Source organism: Macaca mulatta, chromosome 5 (genome assembly GCF_049350105.2).
Source record: "Macaca mulatta isolate MMU2019108-1 chromosome 5, T2T-MMU8v2.0, whole genome shotgun sequence".
In the NCBI taxonomy this organism is placed as follows: Eukaryota; Metazoa; Chordata; class Mammalia; order Primates; family Cercopithecidae; genus Macaca; species Macaca mulatta.
In genome coordinates, this window is record NC_133410.1 from 47,323,092 (window position 1) to 47,346,573 (window position 23,482).

Sequence of the window (23,482 nt, forward strand, 5' to 3'; positions counted from 1 at the left end):
CAAGATAATCTCCCCATCTCAAAATCCTTAATTTAATTACATTTGCAAAGTCCCTTTTGACAATTTTGACATATAAAATAATATTCACAGGTCTCAGGGATTAGGACGCGGGTTTATTCTAGGAGGTCATTATTCGGACCATCTCACTCTCTCATACTGTAGACACTAGCTACATGTCGTTATTGAGCAGGTGCAATGTAGCTCATTTGAATGGAGAAATGCTGTAAGGGTAGTGAAATTTAAAGTCTTGTTGTGAAAAAAAGGTAAAAGATTTCATTAATAATTTTTATGTTGATTAAATATTAAAATTATAAAATCTTGGATCTACTGAGTTAAATAAGCTATCTTATTAAGTTTAAATTCATCTGTTTATTTTTGCTTTTTCAAGTGTAGCTACTAGACAATATCAAATTACATCTGTGGCTAACATTATATTTCTATTGGGGCAGGACACTTCTGAACCTTCTGGACCTTAGCCTAGGCACCTCTTTATCTGGCTGTTCATTCCTATCCTTTATCATAAACCAGTGAATGTGAGTTAAGTGTCATCCTAAGTTCTGTAAACCATTAGGGCAAATTATCAAACCTGAAGAGGGAGGGAGGTACGGGAACCCCTGATTCTTGGCCAGTCAGAAGTGCAGGTGGCCCAGAACTTGCAACTGTCATCTAAAGTGGGTGCAGTCTTGTGGGATCTGACACTAACTCCAGGTAGATGTGTCAGAATTGAGTTGAATTATTGGACACCCAGTTGGTGTCAGAGAGTTGCAGCAGTGGTTGTTAGGAAAGATACCATGCATCTGGTGTCAGGAAGGAAAAAACACACCAGCTTATCAGCTATCAGAAAGGAAAGAGAGAAAGAATAAAGTAAAATGGGGCAGTGTCCTGCTCATTTTCTGCTGCCACATAAAAATTATAGCCTTTAGATGGAAAAAGACCCTGAAAGAGTAAATAGTCCAACTACCTCATTTTACACAGGTAAACCAGGGTCTAAAAGGTTAACTGACTTCTGTAAAATTTCAGCAGCGTAGTATCAACTTCTTATTGAACTCCCCTTTCTGATGGTTCTTGACTTGGACAACACTGTTTTAAAGGATGACAGAGAAATAGTAAATAAAACAATGTAGCTTTGATTTCCAAACCACACTACAGAGGAGTAGCATCTTGCTCCCAGAATGAGGCTCTACAATAGGCACATGAAGATGAAAATTATGTACTGTCAAACTAATCCCTGAAAAGCCTTAAGAGAGTGTCACATTGGAGACCAATGTAACTTCTGTCAATAAATCCCATGTGGTGTTTTGTTTTGTTTTGTTTTGTTTTGTTTTGTTTTGTTTTCCAGAGCTGGAACAGGCCGGCTCATCAGTTGAGTACCAGATTAATTAATTGGCTTGAGGTTAGAGAATAAAATGGCACAATCTTTAAACCCAGGATCACACATGGAACTGCAAAAAAGGATACATGTAAAAGGCACCAGGTTCTGAAACTAATGGCAGATGCCTTTCTCTCATCTTTTGCTCTTACTCCAGGACACTGAGTAGAATGACTCATATTAATTAAATATTCATCTCTCCTCCCTGCACTCGTGGTTTAGGGTTTATTGCTTAGCTAGAAACTAAGCTTCACAAGTGCATGAATCCTTGTTTTGTTCATGGATATCTCCTAAGTGCCTAATAATATACCCGTCACATAAATGTTTGTTGAATAAGGGGATGAATGTATTCTTTTTGTCCAGACTCTGTAGTTGAATTCTCATACATTAAAGCTATTGAGGTCTAGCTTATGGCTTTCACTTCTTGGGGAGTTGTGGTGCTATATAGCCAGAAAAATTCAAACAGAACTATGCATAAAAGTATTTTCCACCATTCAGGAGGTTCTTGGAGTCCCAGATTAAGATTTCCTGGTACTGTCAATCTTAATCTATGACACTTCAGCAGAATGACACTTTTGTGGCTTCAGAGACACTGACACTTACTTTCATAGCTGCATAGGACTTTAAAACTTCCCACAAGTGCTACAAACAAAAGGTACTCTTCAAGTGCTGTCAACCTAAAGGTTAACGGGTTGAAGAGACCCTGGGCTAAAGAAGCACAAGCTGGAGACACCAAAATGGTCTTCGCAACTCGCCTCTGTATTTTCTGCCCTGCTCCTAAGCCACCCTGTTGGCTGACTGGCCCTTCTCCACAGATGTCGTCTTGAGCCTCTTACAGAGTTTCAGCACTGACATTAAATGACAAGATGGATCACCTACAGGACCACCTTGGATCCCCAACCAGCCTGATCAAGCATTGACACTGCATTTGTCACCACCAGCTCTGATGGTTTGGACATGTAGGAATGTATTGCAGGAAAATATGCAAACAGCTACTATAAGGTGAGCTGATCGAGACAACTGCCAGCAGGCAGAGGGGAAGGCATAATTAATGGGCACCCTTCAGCAGAGCTCAGAGCAGACCAAAGGCTATTGCAGAAGGCTCAAGAATGAGGCGAACAGACTAGCCAGTGCTCCAGGATGTCTGTGGCTCTTTATGAGTGAAGAGAAAGGGTAGAGACTGAAGACAGAGCCGAGGACAGTGACAGGCTTGGGGAAGAACAGCTGATTCAGCAGTCCCAAGGTGAGTCATCCCATGCATTCCACACCCAGGTAGAAAGTGCTCATTAGCAGAACATAATCTCCCAACCTGCATGGTGATCGTCTGTTTGTGAGAATAATAACCATTACAGATTGTGCTTGCACTAAAGCAGATTTAGCAAAGCCTCAGGAACAGAATATACTTCATAGGGTAAGAAATCCAGCTAGGGAAAAAGACTGACCTATCTATGCATCTGTAATGGGTTGAATAGTGTCTCCAAAATATATGTCCACTGAGAACCTCAAAATGTGTCCTTCCTTTGGATATAGGGTCTTTGCAGTTGTAGTTAGTTAGGACAAGGTCATACTGGATTAGGGTGAAGCCTAAATCCAATATGACTGATGTTCTTATAATAAGAGAACACACAGAAACACATACCAGGAAGGCCATGGAAGAAAAATGTATAGTTTGTCAAATGAGGATGAGTTCAAGAAGGGGTCCTACATAGTGAAGTGGAGTATTAGTTTTTAAGCCTGATTAAACACTTGGTGGATCTTTCCCCCAAACATTGAACTTAGTATTATAGTGCTTTCATTCTTGTAAAAAATGGTACAACATGTAGGAGTACACATGGAGGGAGAAGAGCCTTCTTCTGTTGTATCCGTTTCTGCTCTAAAGTCAGGAAAATCATCAGCCGTAAAGCTCATAGGGAGGGAAAAGAACAATACATAAGCAAAATCATCAAGGCTGAAGGGTAGAACTCAGAGGATTATGTGACTAATACTCACTTGTCAGTGATTTGTACATGGATCTGGCCATTTACTATTCAACAAATGCCTAAGCCATGTAAGAGACCTCAAGAAAACAGAAGTGATTCTGCTATAGGAAACCACTTTTTAAAAGAAAAAGAAGCAAACAGAGGTGCTTTACAGGAAAACTTTTTCTTTTCTTTTCTTTTTTTTTTTTTTTTTTCTTGAGATGGAGTCTCGCTCTATTACCCAGGCTGGAGTGCACTGGCACGATCTCAGCTCACTGCAGCCTCTGCCTCCCAGGTTTAAGTGATTCTCTTGCCTCAGCCTCCCAAGTAACTGGGACTACAGGCAGGTGCCACCATGCCCTGGTAATTTTTTTGTATTTTCAGTAGAGATGGGGTTTTGCCATGTTGGCCAAGCTGGTCTCGAATTCCTGACCTCAGGTGATCCGTCTGGCTCAGCCCCCAATAATTCCAGTGAGCCACTGTGCCTTGGCCTAGGAAAACTTTCATCATCCTAAAATCTTCTTATATCATCACTCAAGCAAAAGAAAGCTCTAGAACTGCCTGAGAGAACATACTGCAATGAAGCAGATCATGTATCTGTGCTGCCCAATACAGTTGCCACCAGCTTTATAAAATGACTGAGCACTTAAGATGTGCCCAAGGAGACTGAAGAAATAAATTTTTAATTTGATTTAATGTTGATTCAATTTAAACAACCACAATTGGCTAAGAGACTCCATTGCATCACATGGCTCTAGAGTCACAGAAAACTGCCTGTGGAAAAAGTCTTGAGACATTTCTCACCAACTCTAGGATGAGACTGGTTCCTCAAGTAAAAACAGATTAGGAAACAAATCACCAAAGCAATTATGAGCAAGAAAAAAAAAAAAAGCTAGAGGTATCATACCTCCTGATTTCAAAATATATTACAAAGCTACACTAATCAAAACAGTATGGTACTCATATGAAAACAGCCATATGGCCAAACAGAAGGGAGAGCCCAGAAATAAAACCATACATTCATGGTTGACAGGGTTGCCAAGAATATACAATGGAGGAAAGATATGTCTTCAACAAATGGTGCTGGGAAAACTGGCTATACATATGCAAAAAAATAACATTGGACCTTTATCTCATGCCATGCACAAAAATCAAGTTAAAATGGATTAAAGACTTAACCATAAGACCTGAAACCGTTAAATTTCTGAAAGAAAACGTAAGGGAAAATCTTGACATTGCCCTTGGCAATAATTTCTTGGATATGACACCAAAAGCATAGGCAAAAAAAGCAATAATAACCAAATAAGATTATGTTAAACTAAAAAGCTTCTGCATAGCAAACAATATAATCAACAAAATGAAAAGGCAACCTATAAAGTGGGAGAAAATATTTGTGAATCATATATCTGATAAAGGATTAATATCCAACATATATAAGGAACTCCTTCAATTCAGTAGCCAAAAAGCTAATAGCCTGATTTTAAAATGGGCAAAAGACTTAAATAGACATTTCTCCAAAGAAGACATACAAATGGCCAGTAAGTATATGAAAAGATGCTCAACATCACTAATCATCAGAGAACTACAAATCAAAACCACAAAGAGATTTCAGCCCTTTGCCACTGTTAAGATGTTAGGATGGCTATTATCAAAAAACAAAAGATAACAAGTGTTAGATGCCAAGAAAATGGATCTCTTGTATATGGTTCATAGGAATGTAAATTGGTGCAACCATTATGGGAAAGATTATGGAAGTTCCTCAAAAAAATTAAAAATAGAACTATCATATGATCCAGCATATGGTACAAGCATACTGTATAGAACTACCATATGATCCCATTTCTAGATATGTAACCAAAGAATTTAAAATTGGGATCTTGAAAAGACATCTGCATTCCCATGTGCATTGCAGCATTATTCACAATAGCAAAAAGCATAGGAGCAGCCTAATGTCCACTGATAGATGAATGGATAAAGAAAAATGGGGTATATATAAACTGTATGTATATATACATGCAGTAGCATATTACTCAGCCTTAACAAAGAAACAAGTCCTACCATTTTTTACAACAGAGATGAACCTAGAGGACACTATGCTAAGTGAAATAAGCCAGACACAGAAGGACAAATACTACATGATCCCACTTAAATGAGGAATCTTAAAATAGTCAAACTCATAGAAGCAGAGAGTAGAATGGTGGTGCGGGAGGTATTGGACCAAGGGTATAAAGTTTCAGTAATGCAAGATGAATAAGTCCTAGAGATCTACTACACAGCATGGCTTCTGCAGTTAACAATACTATATTCTATACTTAAAAATTTGCTAGGCAGGTAGATCTTATGTGTCCTTATAACAAAATAATAATAACAATAATAAAGATGGCAGAAGGGAACTTTTGAAGATGATGGATAGGTTTGTGACATTAATTGTGGTGATGGTTTTATCGATGTATACTTATTTCTAAACTTATCACATTGTTTACATTAAATATATATGGATTTTTGCTCACCAATACTTCAATAAAGTAGTTTCTTTTTTAAAAAAGGTTAGGGAAACTTCATTGGAATATACCACTATTACATAAAGTACTTCTAGTACATATTCCATACTCTGCAGTGTCCCTACCAGTGGTCAGTAGTACCATCTCCATTTTCTGACCAAGGAAACTGAGGCCCAGCAAGAAGATTATTTGACTTGCCCAGAGCCTTGCGGTTTTCAAGGGGCAGAGTCAGAGGTCTGACACCAAAGCTCCTACTCTTCCCACCAAGGCAGGCCATCTATAGCACCTTCCACTCTTAAGGGGTCTGCCATTTCCACTCTCTCTGAACAGACATAAAACAAACAAGTGTATTGTGTCTGTATGTGTCGTTATGTGAGTGTGTAGACTCTGAGGAACAGGTAAGTCTTGGAATCCCTTGAGTGTTTAGTGTGAACCTAGTATGTTTAACTAGCTAGTATCAGGTCAGTACCCTTTAGCCAGCCAGCCTCGTTTTCCATTTGGTCCAGCAAAATGGAATGCCAGGAATAGTGATGGGGCTAACAGGATGTGTGAATGCATACTTGTTGAATAACTTATTAGGTAGAAGTAGCAGGTCAAATAAACCTTTCCCCCTCAGATACACTCAGCAACAATTCAGTGTTGTGGCTCTCCTGCTCCTCGGAGAGCTCTTATTACCCCCGGCAGTGGAGACACTCAGAAACCCTAAGACCACAAGTCTTTGTGTTGAAAGAGGCTAGAAGTGCGAAAAAGAGGAAAAATAAGCAAGGGAGTACCTCATTAACAGTATGGAGATTTGAAAGTACAGGCTTTGGAAAATGACTCTCTGGAGCTCCTGGGCCACTCAGCTTCTCCTCTAACTTCCTGTCTGCCCCCAACAGTGGGGGAGGTCAACTGAGGGGCTGGCTGGGCAATGGAGCTAGCAAATGCTGAAATACACATGAAGCTATGGTGGAGAATGCCACCGTTCCAAAAGGAAACCACAGCTGGTTGTGGAATGCAAGATGCGGAAGGACTGATGCCTGCCTTCTATGCTGTTGCTATTGCGATTTCTGCAGCATTATGAGGAAGGTTTCTGAAGAAGTGAGTTTTGCATCTTTTAAGAAAGTGTTCCTATATCTGGATATGTACTTGATGAAGTTAATAGAGTAATTCTTGGTGTGTCTCTTTAACCCACAGGAAGGTTAACAGAGGCTTTCATCGTTGGTCCTGTAAGCCTACCCTGAAAGGAACTTTCTGGAAAGAGTCCCCTCTCCCTTAAAGGCCTTATAGAATCTTGAGGTTTTGAGGTTGATGTGTTTCCACACCCAAATAAACCCAAAATAGTTCATCCTATTGAAATTCTTGGTGTCCTGGAAAGCATTCTATGGAAAACCTGCCTGGTCAGTCGAGCCCACACGTGAGTCTATGCAGACATCTCCTCCAACCTGTCAAGCCCCAGGAACCTCCTCTAACGTCTCAAGCCCCAGGATCTAAGGACCGATTTTTAGCACAATCTCACACAACAAAACTATTGGGCACCTAATAATAGAAACAAGCGAATGAATGTTTTGACTGTGACAAAAAAAAATGGTTTAGTAACTTTTTATAAACGCATTGTTTCTCTCATTGTCTCAAGGTACTGTCTCAGGGTTATGCCAAAATTAATTTTAAAACTATCTGCTTAAATGTGTCCTTGGACAATAATCATCAGTAAGTCCTAACTTCACCCCCATTCTGGTAGCGGTCTGACGTTCCTTTGCAGAGTTTTGCTTCCATCGATAAGTTACTTTAAATAAAAAGTTAAAATAAAAACTAGAAGCCACAATTCTGCATATGTCAGTCGTCGAAGTCTTGTACAGGAGTCAATCTTTGCAGCGCATCGTTCTCAGAAGTTTCCCGCGAGAGGAAAGCTCCACTTCATGAATTACTGGAACAGTTTCCCTGGGAATGCCCAGCCCCGCGGCTTCCCTGCTGAGTTCATAGTCACAGCTCCCAGAGCTCGGTCCCAGGAACGGGAAGCCGTGCAAAAAGCGCTTACACCGCCATCCACTGGCCCCGACCAGGTAGTACCAGGAGTGGGGTGCCCGCCACGGAAGCTGGGGAACTGGGTCCCAGTAAGATCCGACAAGACACCACCTCCCTTCCGCCCGCACAGCCTGCCCTCTCTGCCTGCAGCTATCGTCACTGGTCGGTCCCGGATTCGGAGCAGCTGGTACCTGCGGTAGCAAGCGGATTCCAGGGCCCTAATGACACCGGAGGAGAGGGGAAGCCGCAAATTAGACCCTCTTCCTGGGGACTCAGGCCAGTAGGGACTGTCCGTGGTGCTCTTCCCTTTCTTTCTCCTCCTGAACGAGAGCCAACGCTGCCCCTTCCCAGGACTGGATCGGAGCCAGCCAAATCCTACAGCGCAGAGCCTGCGCCCCCAGCGGCCAGCGCTCCTGTGCCTAGGCAGGTTCACGCCGGAGAAAGTTTGCACGCAGGGACCTACGAGTTCCCAGCACTCTGCAAGAGGGCCAGTTCTGGGATGCCAGAGCTTAGGAAGGGCGAGTGATCCCAAGGCACCAACTGGGGGCCGGGGAACCCAGCGCGAACCCGGGCTGTGGAGGGACCGAGACCCAGGCGCGCGCAGCTGGGGAAGGGGACTTACGTCTAGGGCAGGCAAGGCTGCAGCGCAGTCCTTCCAGCCACCGGGCGCCCGCGACGCCGGCGCAGAGAGGAAGCTGTAGATCCCCGAGGGGCTGGCTCCGACAGCTCCATCTACAGTCTCCAGTGCGGCCAGTGCGCAGCCAAGTCCACTAGACGCGTGGAGGGCACCGTGCGAAGGAAGGACTCAGCAGGAAAGGTGGCATCGCCCCCGGCATTGGGACCGGGGTCTCTGGATCGAGCCTACTCGAACACTGAAGGAAACCCTGCCCATGACCCTGGGAGGGTCTCGGATGCCGGGCGACCCGGGTGGAGGTCGGGACGAGGGCCGTGCGCCTGGGAACTGGGTGCAGGACGCTGAACGCGGGACTGTCAGAGCGGGAGCTCACCTACGGCCGGGGAAGGAGGTGGCATCTGGCAGAGGAGAGGACGGGGGAGGGAGGGGCTGACCCTGAATTCACCGGGACTAAGAGGCCATAAGACCTGGCTGCGGTAGGACAGCGAATCATCGATCTTACCGGCTTTGAGGACCCGGCTCTGCGGTAGCGCTCTTCCGGAGCGAGGGAAGTAGACTGTTTCATGGAGAACAAGTCTCGCTTATTCTTCTGTCCAGTTTTATCTTGGTCGCTTTTCTCTCTTCTACGTGTCCCCCGGGGAGGCACTACGGATGCCTTTCTCCAAGCTCAAGAGAGACAAACTGAACTTTAAGGGCCAGGGGCCCCATATTTTGTCTGCTCTACAGATCCCACCCGCGGACCACACCCTCCCTTCACTCCCGTCTCTGGGTCCCACCCATAATAACCCGTAATGACAGATCTTCCGTGTCCCCACCTCTTTGCATTCAAAGAAGTTATTATTCAGGGGCATATGGAAAGCCAGTTTCTGCTGGTCTCCCCCAAAAACTTACACTAAACGAGGGCAGCAGAAAAGGACAGGACGATTAAGTTTAAGTTGTGTGAGAGTGGTTGGGAGCAAAAGAATTACTTTTCTCCAAATTTTCCATATCGCATCGAGAGCATTTTCTTTTAACCGGAGTGAAGCCAATCAAAATTAACTGCAGGCACTGGCAATTAAAGAACAAGTTTATCTCAAAAAAAAGTTTAACGTTTGGAGGGCATTATTTGCATCAGGCATATGAAAACTTGCCTTCTGTTAGGTATGCTGAAGAAACTGCTTTTGCCAGACTGCCTGAGTCTTTGCTGAGGCTGCAGGGACAAGGGAGAACCCTACCCTGACTACTTCCAAAAACCTAGTTCCTGATTTCCTGCGGAGGGCACCTACAGGTTGAACCTAAAAGGCGAAAAAGTTCCTGCCTTTCTGTCATTCAAAAGCAGCTACCTTTTCTAAGACAGCGTCAAGGAGGACACCGGAGGTACTCATCACAGTAATTGCCTTGAACTTTAGCAAGTCCAAGGCAATTGTCAAATGTGGCAAAGAAAGACACTTCACTGGGTTTTTCTTAGAAATGATTGTTCATCCAATTTCAATCAAGATTTCAATGGAAATTTTGAAAATTACTCATGAGGTTATTGAATAAATCCATCCCCATTATCTAAAGTCATGTAGAGACAACAAAATATGGGCCAAGCACTTGTTCTTGAAAATTATTGCTGGGAAAATACACATTTGTAAAAGGGGGGGAATCAGTATATTGTTTCTGAAGTGAGATCAAATGTAGAAAATATTGCATATGTATAGTAAAATGACTGAAACACTGATTCCATGTTATTCTAACATCAGATTTGTAAACCAGTATCTGACAAATTTAACATAATTCACAATAATTCAGCTCATACTATGTGGCAGATGTCATACTAAGCACTTTACATGTATTCTTTTAGTTCCACCAACTACTCTGAGGAAGAAGCTATTATTTTATTTTAGAGAAAAGAAAGCAGAATCAGGGAGTTGAAGTAACCAGCCTACACAAGCTAGAAAGTAGCTGAGGCAGTGACTTCTGGATTGTGTTCTTACTAAGATACTACCTCATCACACACAATCATCGCAGCGCCAGTCTGGGAATCAAGAACCTAAGAGATGCATCTGACAGATCCACCGTGAGCAAATCACATAGTCTTTCTGGGTCACAGTTAACTCAACCTATAACGTGAGGGCTGGATTCAATTGCTAAGGTTTCTACAGGTATTCTGAGGCCAAGTACAAGTTTCTATTTCATCTCCTTTCTCTTCCACTTTCTGCCCTCTAGTGGAGGTACTACAGGAACTATGAAATTAAAGTAGCTAACTCAGTGGATTTGAGATAGACAGAGTCCCTCAATCTCCCTCACTTTTTCACTTTTCTACTTTTAGTTCCTCTGAGAACTAAAGCTAATTGCATTAATGGTGTAAAATAAACATTTGTCAAACTTCCTTTTAGCAAGAAAACCCAACCAGTTCTAGTTACCAACAGCACCAGAATTAATATATGAGGTATTCTTTGCATGAAGGTAATGATATAATGAGGGTAAAGATGTTTTATATTCTTTGTAATAAACTTTTAAAATGTCAAGAATCATAAACTATTAGAAGTCTCAAAACATAGTCAAACTGATTAGAATATGCAGTGTGCTCACAGTAATCTTTAATGACCTATTTGAATTATTCTTTAAAAAAAACTAGCTACATTTGCATTTCAGCTTTAAGTGACAACCATCATCCAGTTTCTTAAAATAATTTTACAAAAAGAAACACTTCTAGCCTATTGAAACTTTTATTGTCTAGCACTTCAAGAATACATCCAACTAGTTAGATCATTTAAAAGAAAACACACACAAACCTTGAAGAGATTTATGGAAAAATTAAAGGTATTGAATATACCTAGGAAACGGTGATTTTACAGAGCAAACTTCAGCACATACCACATTATAGATCAAATTAGTACTTAGTACTACAACTGAAGACAATTTAAGAACAAGAACGAGATCTTGGAGAAGCAAGCAGCATCCAAGGATAACAGGCAAGCAGTAGCTAAAACAGATATGCTACCCCATGGCTCATCTATTTAGCTAGTCATTCAACTAATATTTATTTTGGGTTTGCTGGCTGCCAGATGAACAACCTAGACAGAGTTCCTACCCTCACCAAGACTTTTACTCTTGTGGAATATATTAAACAAATACACAAACATGTAAACTATGAAAAAATACTTGCAAATAATGTCAGAATAGCTTTGGGGAGTTAGAATGTAATATTTTCAGCTGAGATATAAAGCTGCAAAGCCTGCAAAATAAAAAAATAAATAAAAACAGCAAGAAACAGGTAAACTGGAAATTTACCTGTTGCAGAGAGGGGAGAGTTTATTTAGTCGAAAGGGGGAATACAACATATCCATATGTACTATAATACACTTTAACCCACTGTTATTTTCAGTATCTGATAAAAGCAATTTGTGTAAATGTTCTGTTTGCTGTACATAGTATTTCTGGGACATCAATCCCCTACTCTAATATACCATAGTAGTCTTGAGAAGGAGGTAATATCTGACCCCGTAAGAAATTTCAAAGGAATTTTATTTGTAGTCCTCTCACACACCTAGTGCTACAGAGGGGTCTCACACTGCAATTTCACTGCCTAAATATGCCCCTACCTTTGGTCAGCATCCCACCCAGTCCTCCCAGGGACAGAACACCCTCAATGACAGTAATCATATGCGCAAAAACTGAGACACCTCACTTCACAACAGACTTTTTTTCTGATTTGTGAATAAATTTGAGATGTCTTAAAGTTACGAGGTAAAGTCACATATCTATATTATTGCGGCTAAGCTGTTCTATGTGCAAAGCACTTCATAAAGTGACATATAATTTTCTGGGTTTTTCATTCTTGACACAAATCTAGTTTCCTTTGTCATAAAATGAGAAGCGTAATAGGCTCACCTGATATGGCTGTTATGAGGATTACACATAGAAAGTGCTTTAAAATAGTTGTAGACACATAATAGGTAAAACTTACTGGGCACTTACTGTTATTTCTTATTGTCACCATTTTACAGAAGAAACTGAGGCTTACAAACTTAAATAGCTTCCCTAAGATCTCACAAGTAGAAAGTGGTAGAAGCAGAATTGGAGCCTAAAAAATTCTGGACCACAAACCAATCCTTACCTTCTGTACCAATTATTAAGAGAAGACCATGATGAAAATGTCCAAGGAGTTTACATCTTAGAATACACTCTGAATTTTCATTCACCCAATAAATATTTACTGAGCACTGTGGTAGGTTAGTGTCCCCCAACTACTCCCTGCCAAATTAATGTCCACCCAGAACCTCAGAATGTCACCTTCCTTCTGTGGAAATAAGGGCTTTGCAGATATAATTTGTTATATCTTGGTTTGGGACTTCTGGCCACCTCAACTGTGAGAGAATAAATTTCTGTTGTTTTAAGTCACTCATGTACAGTATTAGTTACAGCAGCCCTAGGAAACAAATACTAGCATCTACTATGTGGCCAGGCATGCTTCTCTACTCTGAGGTTATAGTAATAAATGAAACTGCACTCCTGCCCTCATGAAGTTTACATTCCAGGGAAGGAGGTAGATAATAAACAGACACTTAATATGAGGACAGGTACTAGTTAGTGCTATGAGGAAAAAGTATTGTGAATAGAGGATGACCAGATGAAAGTGACTGGGGGGGCTTTGGAAATATTAGGTGATATATTAAAAGAATACATATATGGGATACAGGGTGTTAACTCAAATGAATCTGGACTGTGGAGTTTCAAACTGCATATAATCCTTCATAGCACGACTTAAATTACTAATTGGAAACTTAGCAAGAACAGAAGCTTAGTAAGCAATAGACCTGAGCTTGTTCAATATGCCAAGATTCTAAAATATATAAAAAATGGCTTCGCAGGTGGATACCTGGTCTTGCTTGTCTCTTTAAGTCGCTGGAGATCAGAGGGTCTCTCAGTTCCTCCCACCACTCCCAAACTCTCGCATCTCTTCTAGGAGGTAGTAGCTAGTACTTTGCTTCTTCCTCACCCTGGAATCTCCCCAGCCTGCCTCATAAGCCTTGGGTCTTAGAGTGGTCTAAACACTGCCACTCTTTAATAAAGACGGCAACTTCCACAGACCCAAGAAGAGACAGAGCTATCTCATGTCAACTCTAGCTCTACAGCTTAGATATCTGCTTCAGTTCCCAATATCCACGGACAGGCAGATATTAACAGCTAGAGTCACCTGGGTCCTCAGAGGTTCTTTTTACAGCCTTCCCTATACTGTCCTGTACATGGTCCTATACCAAAATTTATACAGGTATATAGGACAAAAATTTTGTCCTATACCAAAAATTTTGGCTACTGCTGCACCTTTAGTGTTCTTGGTTTAACACCCAACTAATCCTTTGTTCTTCTGGAGATCAGCATACAGCATCTCCCATTGTTTTAATAATCTTGATTATAAAAGGATGGATGAGGTCCAAGCATCCTAAAAAGTCACCCTTGGCAGTGGGCTAGATCCCCCACATGGGTGGCCCTTCTTTCCCACGGCTCTCTTGGCCTGGCTTAATCTTCACCTGTTTGCTTATGTGGAAGAGCCCACAACACAGACCATATGCATAGTGAGGACAGAGTCTTTATTAAGTTCATCACTGTGCCAGGTATCTAGGCAAAGAAAAAAAAATATTTCTCAAAGAAAAATGGAACACTTCAAAATAAATCTCTTCAAATTTTGTCTTAAATAGTATATCTATTTCCAAATAAAGTCTGTTTCTGGTATTACTCATGAGCATTTAAAATAACATGAAGAGCCAAAAAATTCTTATATGTCATCTCTCTCTAAACACTAGCACAGAGATTAATCTGTATTTAAAATGTTTAACCTTCATAGCCATTAAGTTCAAGCATCATAACTTCTTTATAGAAGGCAAATGTTTTCACTGCTTTGCCTCAGTAAAATTTCTTTGGCAATTTCAGTAGCAATTATATTTATTTGAGATTGTTTTCATTTAATTTAGATGTGAAATTGACTGAAAAACCAACACTGTTTGTCAATTCCTAAAGGTGTTTAAACTGAAAAACTAAGATTTCAACATACATATTCCACAAATTTCAAATAGGAAGCTAACACAGTTTGTTAATGCCACAAGTAAGTAGGAAAACAAGACCATCACATTCACAATCTTAGGCCATTGTTAGTGGCTATTTGGTAAATTTTTCCATTCCTTCTCTAATTTGCTCAGACTGAAGCTAAAAGGACAATATGCATTACTTTATTTCCCTCAGAACAAATCAGTGTAACTACTTAGATAAAACTTAACTTGTCCCTGTACCATTATAGTCTTCTCTCCATATTGTAGCCAGCGGTCCCTAAAAACAAACAAACAAACAAACAAAAAACCAAAAAAAAAGGCTCTTCCTTGTTTAACGCTTTCCAGTGCTGTCCACTGCAACTGAAATGCAACCTACATTTCTTACCCTGGTCTATCAAGCATGACATAAACTGGCCTAGACATATCCTCCTCTCAATTTAAATTTCATTAGGCTCCAGCCACACCAGCCCTTCTTTCTGCTCCTCAGGTGTGCCAAGCACTTCCCAACCTGGGGACTCTGTACTTAATGCTTTCTCCCATATAGATTTTTCACAGATCTTCAAATGGAGGTCATTCAGGTCACGGCTCAAATGTCCCCATCTCAGAGGGATTTTACCATTCTAAGTTAGCCAGTGTCCTTGTACCCCCTACTTCCACCACATTCTATACCATTCCTCTTATTTTCTTGAATACCACTTACCACACATTAAATCATGTTCATTTTTTATGTCTATTACCTGCCTGTGCTTGTCTGTGCCTTAGCAATATAGGAGGAAAGACCACCATTATCTCCAAAACATAGAAAGTTCCTGACATATAGGAAACACATCTGTTGATTGAATAAGTGAAGGAATAGTTGTGTGACTTTGGGTAAATTAATTATGCTCTGAGCTAGCCAAAAAGATGAAAAAACAACAAACAACTTCATATACCATTCATTCAGTCTCCTTCTTCTGCTCTTAAATTCTTTTCCCCAAATTGGGAAAAAAAAAAAAAATAGCAAGTACAGAAGTCCTACAAACAACAGATATGAACTAGGTCTCATGTTCACTTAATAGGCCAAGATTCTGGCATAGATGGAAATGACTTTCCATGTAGACACCCGGTTGTTCCCTTAACACTCAACTTTTAGTTAGTGCAGGTAATAACTTGAGTGTAGTGTATCTGATTTAGAGCTTCTGAAATGCCAGCCCTGTAATTCTACCACTGGGAAAGGTTAACAATTCTAAAATCAAAACACCCATGAAGAAAGGAATGACTGTCCTTTAATTCTGGACAGCAGCTAATACTTAGGGCCAGGTGTGGAAGCTTATGCCTGTAATCCCAGCACTTTGGGAGGATGAAGTGGGCAGATAACTTGAGGCTAGGAGTTCGAGACCAGCCTGGCCAACGTGGCAAAACCCCATCTCTACTAAAAATACAAAAAAAAAAAAATTAGCTGGGTTTGGTGGCACATGCCTATAATCCTCACTACTTGGGAGGCTGAGGCACAAGAATCACTTGAACCCAGAAGGTGGAGGTTGCAGTGAACTGAGATCATGCCACTGCACTCCAGCCTGTGCAACAGAGGAAAAAAAAAAAAAAAAAAAAAGAATATGACACTAAATTTTGAATTAGATCCAGCAAAATTTTAAAATCCTACTTCCTACTTCTGCTTAAAACACATTTCTACCACTTTTAGATATACATTAATGAATGTCTTCCACATGAAGTATTAGAATTTTATACATTGACACTAATGCCTATCTTAAAATTATAGGCTCCTGAATATTTTAGCTAATAATAAATATTCTAGATTATAAATTTGGTATGAAAAATTTTAATGTAAACATTAATCATATAAATAGTAAAACTATTTGAAAGGAATTATAATTCAAACATTTGATTTACTGATATTTCTCCATTTGTTTTCATAATAACTGATTATTTTCAGCTGAAATCTATTTAAGATTGTGGCAAAGGGAAATGAGATTAAAGTACATAAAGCTCATAAGCCCTGTTGTCAGTACGTATTCTTCATAAATACTAATTTTCCTTTTATTCTTATTGTTAAAAGACACATACAAGTTTTACGAAACATGCCAACTTCAGTGAAAAGCTTCTTACATAAGAAATAGCCTAATGTGAGGAATCTAGCTTGGTATTTGTTGAAAATAACTATATACTCTGAAGAACAAGCCACATGACATTTATTGACAAAAATTCCCCACTAATAAACCAACATCTGAAATCTTAATTATACACCTTCATGTCACAATTTAAGGGGCCTGTTAGAAAATCACTTTTTAAAAAAAGTACAAAGTTAACAGGATCAAGAAAAGTACTCTACAATAAGTAACCAAAACATTAAGAAATATTTTTCTTACTGCACATATGGCTCAGTCTCATCTGAACTATGTTTTAAAGTGTTGGTTTGAAATGTTAAATGAAAAAACTAAGTTAGTACAAGGAAGCCCAATGAAAAAAAACACATGTTACTCTGCCTCTAAGCCTTATGAAATATTTTACAATTTCAGTCATGCTTTCACTTTAAACAGTGTTATACTGCCCTTTCTAGTATACTAATTAAGATAAAGTTTAACATTCTGTCCTTCTAACAACAGCTGAAAGAGAATACAGAGATGAATGTAAATATATATCATGTTCTATAATATACATTTTCTAATATTTCAAATTTAACAACTTATCTAAATCCAATCTGAGTTACATTAAAAGATAGAAACTTTTTTTAATTGACATCATGGGTGATATACCATGCAAACACCACAACCACAGCTCCACACACTGAAAGGAGATAATATTTATGTTTTTGCCATAGTGATAGCTCCACTGCCACTTCATCTCTTTTCCTGTTCTTCTTCCGACGACCCTTCAGTCTGTTTTCAAAAGCTTCTAGTTCAGCCTAAATAAAAATAGCATCATTTTAATTAAATTCAATGCATATGTTGATTTGAAACTTTCCATTCACATAAAAATCAATTTGGGTAATGTTTTAATAGTAATGATATATAGTCAATATGTTTATTTGATTGTTTTAAAACACCACTCTCCACCACTGATTGTATTCAACAAATTCAGGGTTTAGGTAAGCAGAAAGGAGACTGGGAGATAACAGAAGAGAATATTTCAAACTGTAGGGCTGACTATGACACTAAATATTAAAATGTCTGATTAGGCCGGGCACAGTGGCTCATGCCTGTAATCCCAGCACTTTGGGAGGCTGAGGCGCGAGGGTCACAAGGGTCAGGAGATCGAGACCATCCTGGATAACAGTTTGAAACCCCGTCTCTACTAAAAACACAAAAAATTAGCCGGGCATGGTGGCGGGTGCCTGTAGTCCCAGCTACTCGCGAGGCCGAGGCAGGAGAATGGCATGAACCCGGGAGGCGGAGCTCGCAGTGAGCCAAGATTGCGCCACTGCACTCCAGCCTGGGCGACAGAGAGAGACTCCGTCTCAAAAAAATAAAAATAAACAATAAAATAAAATGTCTTATTAAATCAGGGTGCTCTAAAATAGACACTGGTCTTATACATTGACACCATTATACTTCAATCCAATTATTATAGAACCGTCATTCTATAAAGCTTCTAGCAAGTGGTGTGATGCCTAGTGAGAATGAAGATACCTATAATTCTAGTTGTTTACAATGCATGCAATAAACATTAGTGGCTTTTAAGAACGAAATTCAAGTGAGTAAAGAGAAAAAAGCTGCCAAAACTCGATTCTTCTCTACCAAATACATTTTTTTTAAATAGTAAAAATTCTTCAAAGGAAAAAATTATTCACGCTTTAAAATCAAAATGACTATTTTAGACATAAACATTTTAAACTAGTACTAAAAGAAGGCAACTGAATTGCATTCAATATCAAATGTGGATTGTTATCTTACTGCTAAGTACTTATTAAACTTTTATACATAATAATGTAATATGCTATAGTGCATAATTAAGACAATAGTTAAAATATGTATGTATTTAATAATATCTACATAAAACTTTGCAAATAGTTATTTAACAGGAGGAAATGTAAACTTTAGTTCACATATCCATTACTGTGGCCATAAACCACACTTGAAAAAGATCTAATAATAAACTTAGTTTAATACAAAGTGGCATTCTTCAATGAGCCAAAATGTCAGACTACTCCCAAGTGGTTAGTTTCAGATATATAGAAAAACATCAAAACATCTTAAAAGCAGGCAAACTTGAGGATCACAGACACAATAAAATAACTGAGGGTTAAATGGTGACTCACAGTCACCAAGTATATATTATGTGCTGTATACAGTGATCCCTCAGTATCTGTAGGAAATTGGCTCTAGGATCCCCTTGGATATAAAAATCTGAGGATGATCAAGTCTCTATATAAATAGTGCAGGATTTGCAAATACCATACAAACATCTTCCTGTATACTTTAAATCACTCTAGATTTCCTATTACATTCCTATAACAATGTAAATGCTACGTAAATAGGTGTTACACTGTATTTTAAAATGTGTATTATTTTTTATTGTTGTATTTTTTTTTTACTTGTTTTGAAAAAACTTTCGATCTGTGGTTGGTTGAATTCACAGATGCAGAACATACATATACTAAGGACTGATTATATTCTGCTTACAGAGTCAGTAAACAGAGAATGTATTTAAGATTTTCATCCATGACAATTTATAAAAAGATAGCAAAGGGAATAAGGAGAAAACATACTAAACTTCTCTTAATAACTTAATCTCCTAGGATTCCAGCCAACTTACGTTTTACTATATTAGCTCTGATAACTTATTTTGGGGATATGAGGCAAAGCAACTTTACAGAACCATAAAATCTCAAAGGTCATCTTGGCCAACCATTATTTACTACATGAATTGCTTCTAATGTTCCTAATCGTTCTAATTGTTCCTACAACTCATCAAAGTTTGAATTTCCTCATTCATGCAAATCATGCAAGTTTCAATCTCATCATTCATAAAGGCAGTAGTTTGGTATACAATATAATCTGATAAGCATAAAGCATTTCAAGATACAAACTGACAAATAATAATAAAAAGTTATACATCACTATTAGAAAGTCAAGCTACTCATTGAAGTATATGATCAATAAAGTAAATACTTAAACATGGGGTATCGGGAATGTACTTGTTATCTTGGTAACAACAAAAAACAGGTTATAATCCTGTATTTAAAGGTCTAATAGGGAAATATGGGAACGTATTATTAAAATAAATGTACTGATTAGTAAACTGCACTTATTTGTTACAGGTGGTCTGCAAGTCAGTAAAATAGAACTCAAATACTTTTAGATAAGTAAACTCAAGGTCTCCAGAAGATGCGTTACAATGGTGATGATTCGCTCACTCTCACTCCCCAGCCAACGGAGGAATTAAAATTCTTCTGGCTGAAGTATGAATGATATTGGCAAGAAAGTAAATACAAAAAAAAAAAAAAATTTCCAATACAAAAAAAAAAATTTGGGAATATATGAGATCTCATACCTTCTCAGAGTTTCAGTATACTTAAAGTGAACTTAGTAGATGGCTCATTTTTGTTTTACAAGAACTATGTTATTTTCAGTTCACAACAGAGACTAGCCCTTAGTTTGACCTTGGAACATATCCTGTGTTTGCACAAAATCTAGCAATGATGCTAAGAGACATAAATCTGGGTATTTTGTTTGGTTACCTGTTGTCTTCGTTTTTCTTCTTCAAAAGCAGCCTTGGCTTCTGCTTCTTTTATCTGTTTATACACATTCAAAAGTCAATTTACAATTTAGTCATCACATTTTATATGGAATTTTAACATCTACCCATCCAGGTTCTATTAACCCATATCAACTTTTAGGAGCTTGAAATCATTTAAAGAAATGTAAATGCTATACTGAGACAAGGTTTTACTAAGGCACTATCTAATAAACTGAAGGTGGTGGTGGGTGGAGTGTTATACCTTATATGAACATTTCAGCTTAACAAGTAATATCGATATTACAGAGTTAAAACATTGTAACAGTAAATTTTAAAATTGCCTTTTTTCCTCTTTGCTGTATTAAGAATCTAGAATTAATTATTAAATACTGTTGTTTCTCTAGAGTTAAATTTATCTCAAATGTGTTATCATGGAAGGGAATCCTTACTTTCAAACAAAATCAAGAGATCACTGATTGGGTCAATGGAGGGAAACAGTAACACTGGAGATAACCCAAGCAGCAAAGAATCTCAAAATCTTGTAGCGGGCGTAGAAGACGAAAAGTCTTGATATACACTAGGCAATGAAAATCCCAATCTGCCATTCAAAATAGGCCTATAAAACTAGGCTTTTATTATAAAGGCAAAAAAATGAGATTTCAAGTTGTTTTTAATAAGCACACAAATACACAAAATAAGAAGGGAAAGACCACTAGCCTTTAAAATGATATTTAACGAGACATTACCTCAGATGCTTTCCGCTTCATTTCCTTGCACATTGTGTCACATTCTATTGAAACCTGATTTTCACGTACTTTGTTGCACTGCAATTCCTACAAACAACCCAATTTTCAAATTTTAAATGATTTTCCCCTCAAAGTCCTGTCTGCCATAAAAAAGCAAAGTTTATCTAATAGCTTAAGGTTATAAGTATTATTTGATGTGACTTAATATTTAATGATGATATGGTTGCAAGCATTAAATATCTGGTTCAAATAGTGATTACTCTCTTATTTTCTCTTAACTTAAAAAAGATAATACCATAAAAATTTTTTAAATCCACTTAATAATTACTACATGCCACTATCAGACTTAGCTCCAATGTTGTTTTTCTTCTTTACTTTTCTTTATTGTTTGTTATTCTTATAAAATGTCCAGGGAATACAAGGTTCTACAAAAGTGCTGTCCAACAGAGCTTCTTGGTATGTGTGTGGGATGGAAATGTTGTAAATCTGCATTAGTCCACAGAGTAGCACTAGCCACATATGGCTACTGAGCATTTGAAATGTGGGTGGTGAAACTGAGGAACCAAATTTTTAATATTATTTTATGCTAATTCATTACAATTTGCATTTAAATATCCACATGTGACTAGTGGCTACCATCTCAGATAGTGCAGCTCTAGAGAGTTTTCTAGGGAGCTACAAATTTTTCTCTTGACTGTTAAACTTTTTTTTCTTTTAAGTATAGATGAAAATTATTCTAAAGCTTATGTTGGCACCTCGCTACCTCCTTAATGAAAGAACACTGATCTACTGTTTTTGATGTGTTGACATCAAAACTATGACCAATTTCTGTACTATGACAGAATAAAACGATGACCTACTGAGTAGAAGAGTGGTCTTTATATTAGTCTTAGACTGCCTTTTGTAGTATGTTTATCTATCTTTTATTCATTCATTTATTGCTGCCAATGTCACTTTTACTCTCAGTATATCTAATTTGTATCAGTTTCTCCTGTCTCACCAGAACCTCAGACTCTAGTTTTTCGTTCAAATCTACCACAGTTTAGACATGAGATTACCAAATCCTGAGTAAAGTGTGTTTAGTGAAAGCATTTTATAGCATGGAATTTTATTACTTGGATGGTTTTTTTTTTTGTTTTTTTATTTCTTAGTTCTTCGTTTTCGGCTCAATTTAGTGATAAACATAGTCTTTTCCTCCAAAGACAGTCCAGACAGAAGAAAGTTAACCCGAAAAAACACTGGAGACAAAAATAAGTATCGTGTGTTTACAGACATTAAGTCCATCAGCCTAGAAGAGGATTTTATTTTTTCTCATTCAGAAGATACTTACAGAGTATCTTATATGCTAAACACTATGACAGGGAAATGGAACACAATAAGAAATAAACAGTATAATAATCTGTTAAGTGCTAAATAAATAACAATAGTAATGGCAGCTACTATTTATTAAACATAGCATTGTTTTAAATGCTATGTAAGCACTACCTCTTTTATTCCTTTCAATAACTCTCTATAATAAACTCTACTTTACAGATAAGGAAACACGGTTACAGATACCTAGAATCACAAAGCTCTACATTATGAACCCAGTACAAAGAAAGTCAAGAGGAAGGAACAGCTAAGCCTTCCCAAGGGAACCTGGAGAAGGAAAACCTTCTCAAATAAGGAAGTGCTTGCAATAAGTATTAGCAGGATTCTAGTCAGCAGAGAGGTAAAGGAAAAAAACATTGTATTTTACATAGAAAAAGAAATACATACATTGCCACAGCCTAAGCTAAGTGAGGGTACAATATATGTATTAGGGCACTTAAGTAACAGATTAACAGAGATGATTGCTAGATGATGAGACTGAACAAGCAGGCAAATGTCTTATCACAGCCTCCCTGGTATGCCAAGTCTGCATATACCCACACATTTCTTATACAATGCACTTTTTCCATAAGTGATGAAGAGCCATTGAAGAATTTAGAACAGGGAAGTGGCGTGACTAGAGACAAGGAAATGGGTCATGAAGTTGTGGCCAAAGCCCAGGAAAGAGTTGTTCCAAAGTACTAACGGGTGGGTGGCATACAGCACTTGGACAAGACATGAGATTTCACAGAAAACTTAAGAGACATCTCAGATTAAAAGTGGCTTGACCAAGTATTTATTTTCATATACAGGTGGTCAATTTAAATTTCTGAAACTTAAAGATTCCACTCCCTAAAAGGCCAAGTATATAAATTTAAATTCAGAAGTTCCCTATCCTAGGAAAACATATCAGAAACTATGAACAAAAATGAAAGGCAAAGGACCTATACAAGATCCTCAATACATATCCATCACATGGATAAATAAAAGTGAATTTCAAGACATGAAAAAGACAAGCTTTAGGGAATGACAATACGAATAGGAAGGAAAAAAGGAGTTAACGACTATAACTGAGATAGGGTAAATCAGAGGTCAAAAAAGTTGGTTTCAAAGGAGTAAGTAAGCATTGCCAATAGGGAAGATTAAGGAAACAGAATTAAGAAAAAGACTATTAGGTCACTACATTTTCCTTCATAAGTTTTGTTGAGCAGTATATAGTTTGTTTCCATC

At 38.4% G+C, this 23,482-nt stretch overlaps 2 protein-coding genes and 1 long non-coding RNA gene across 18 annotated transcripts in view; 1 reads left to right on the forward strand and 2 right to left on the reverse strand.

Moving 5' to 3' along the window:
* CORIN (corin, serine peptidase) overlaps nucleotides 1-9,672 on the reverse strand; it is a 261,847-nt gene extending 252,175 nt beyond the window's left edge. For 10 of the 15 annotated variants that reach the window (XR_013417836.1, XR_013417837.1, XR_013417835.1 and 7 more), the window contains exon 1: nucleotides 8,969-9,672. Coding sequence is in view for 5 of the 15 variants with exons in the window: in XM_078003367.1 (XP_077859493.1) it covers nucleotides 8,969-9,031 (63 nt within the window). In the remaining 10 variants the exon portion in view is untranslated. Of the gene's footprint in view, nucleotides 1-8,454 lie in introns of all 15 variants that reach the window. The other 5 variants (XR_013417834.1, XM_078003368.1, XM_015138331.3 and 2 more) reach the window with 1 other exon arrangement.
* The window catches only part of LOC144341147 (uncharacterized), a 64,251-nt gene continuing 43,217 nt past the window's right edge, over nucleotides 2,449-23,482 (forward strand). Inside the window, exon 1 of the long non-coding RNA XR_013417838.1 lies at nucleotides 2,449-2,612. This is a non-coding gene — a long non-coding RNA (uncharacterized LOC144341147). The remainder of the gene's footprint in view (nucleotides 2,613-23,482) is intronic.
* NFXL1 (nuclear transcription factor, X-box binding like 1) overlaps nucleotides 16,480-23,482 on the reverse strand; it is a 67,510-nt gene continuing 60,507 nt past the window's right edge. For both annotated transcript variants that reach the window (XM_001102529.5, XM_001102704.5), the window contains exons 21-23: nucleotides 20,903-20,989; nucleotides 20,158-20,211; nucleotides 16,480-17,382 (exon numbers count right to left, since the gene is read on the reverse strand). In XM_001102529.5, the coding sequence (XP_001102529.2) occupies nucleotides 17,209-17,382; nucleotides 20,158-20,211; nucleotides 20,903-20,989 (315 nt within the window). In that variant the 3' untranslated portion in view covers nucleotides 16,480-17,208. The remainder of the gene's footprint in view (nucleotides 17,383-20,157; nucleotides 20,212-20,902; nucleotides 20,990-23,482) is intronic.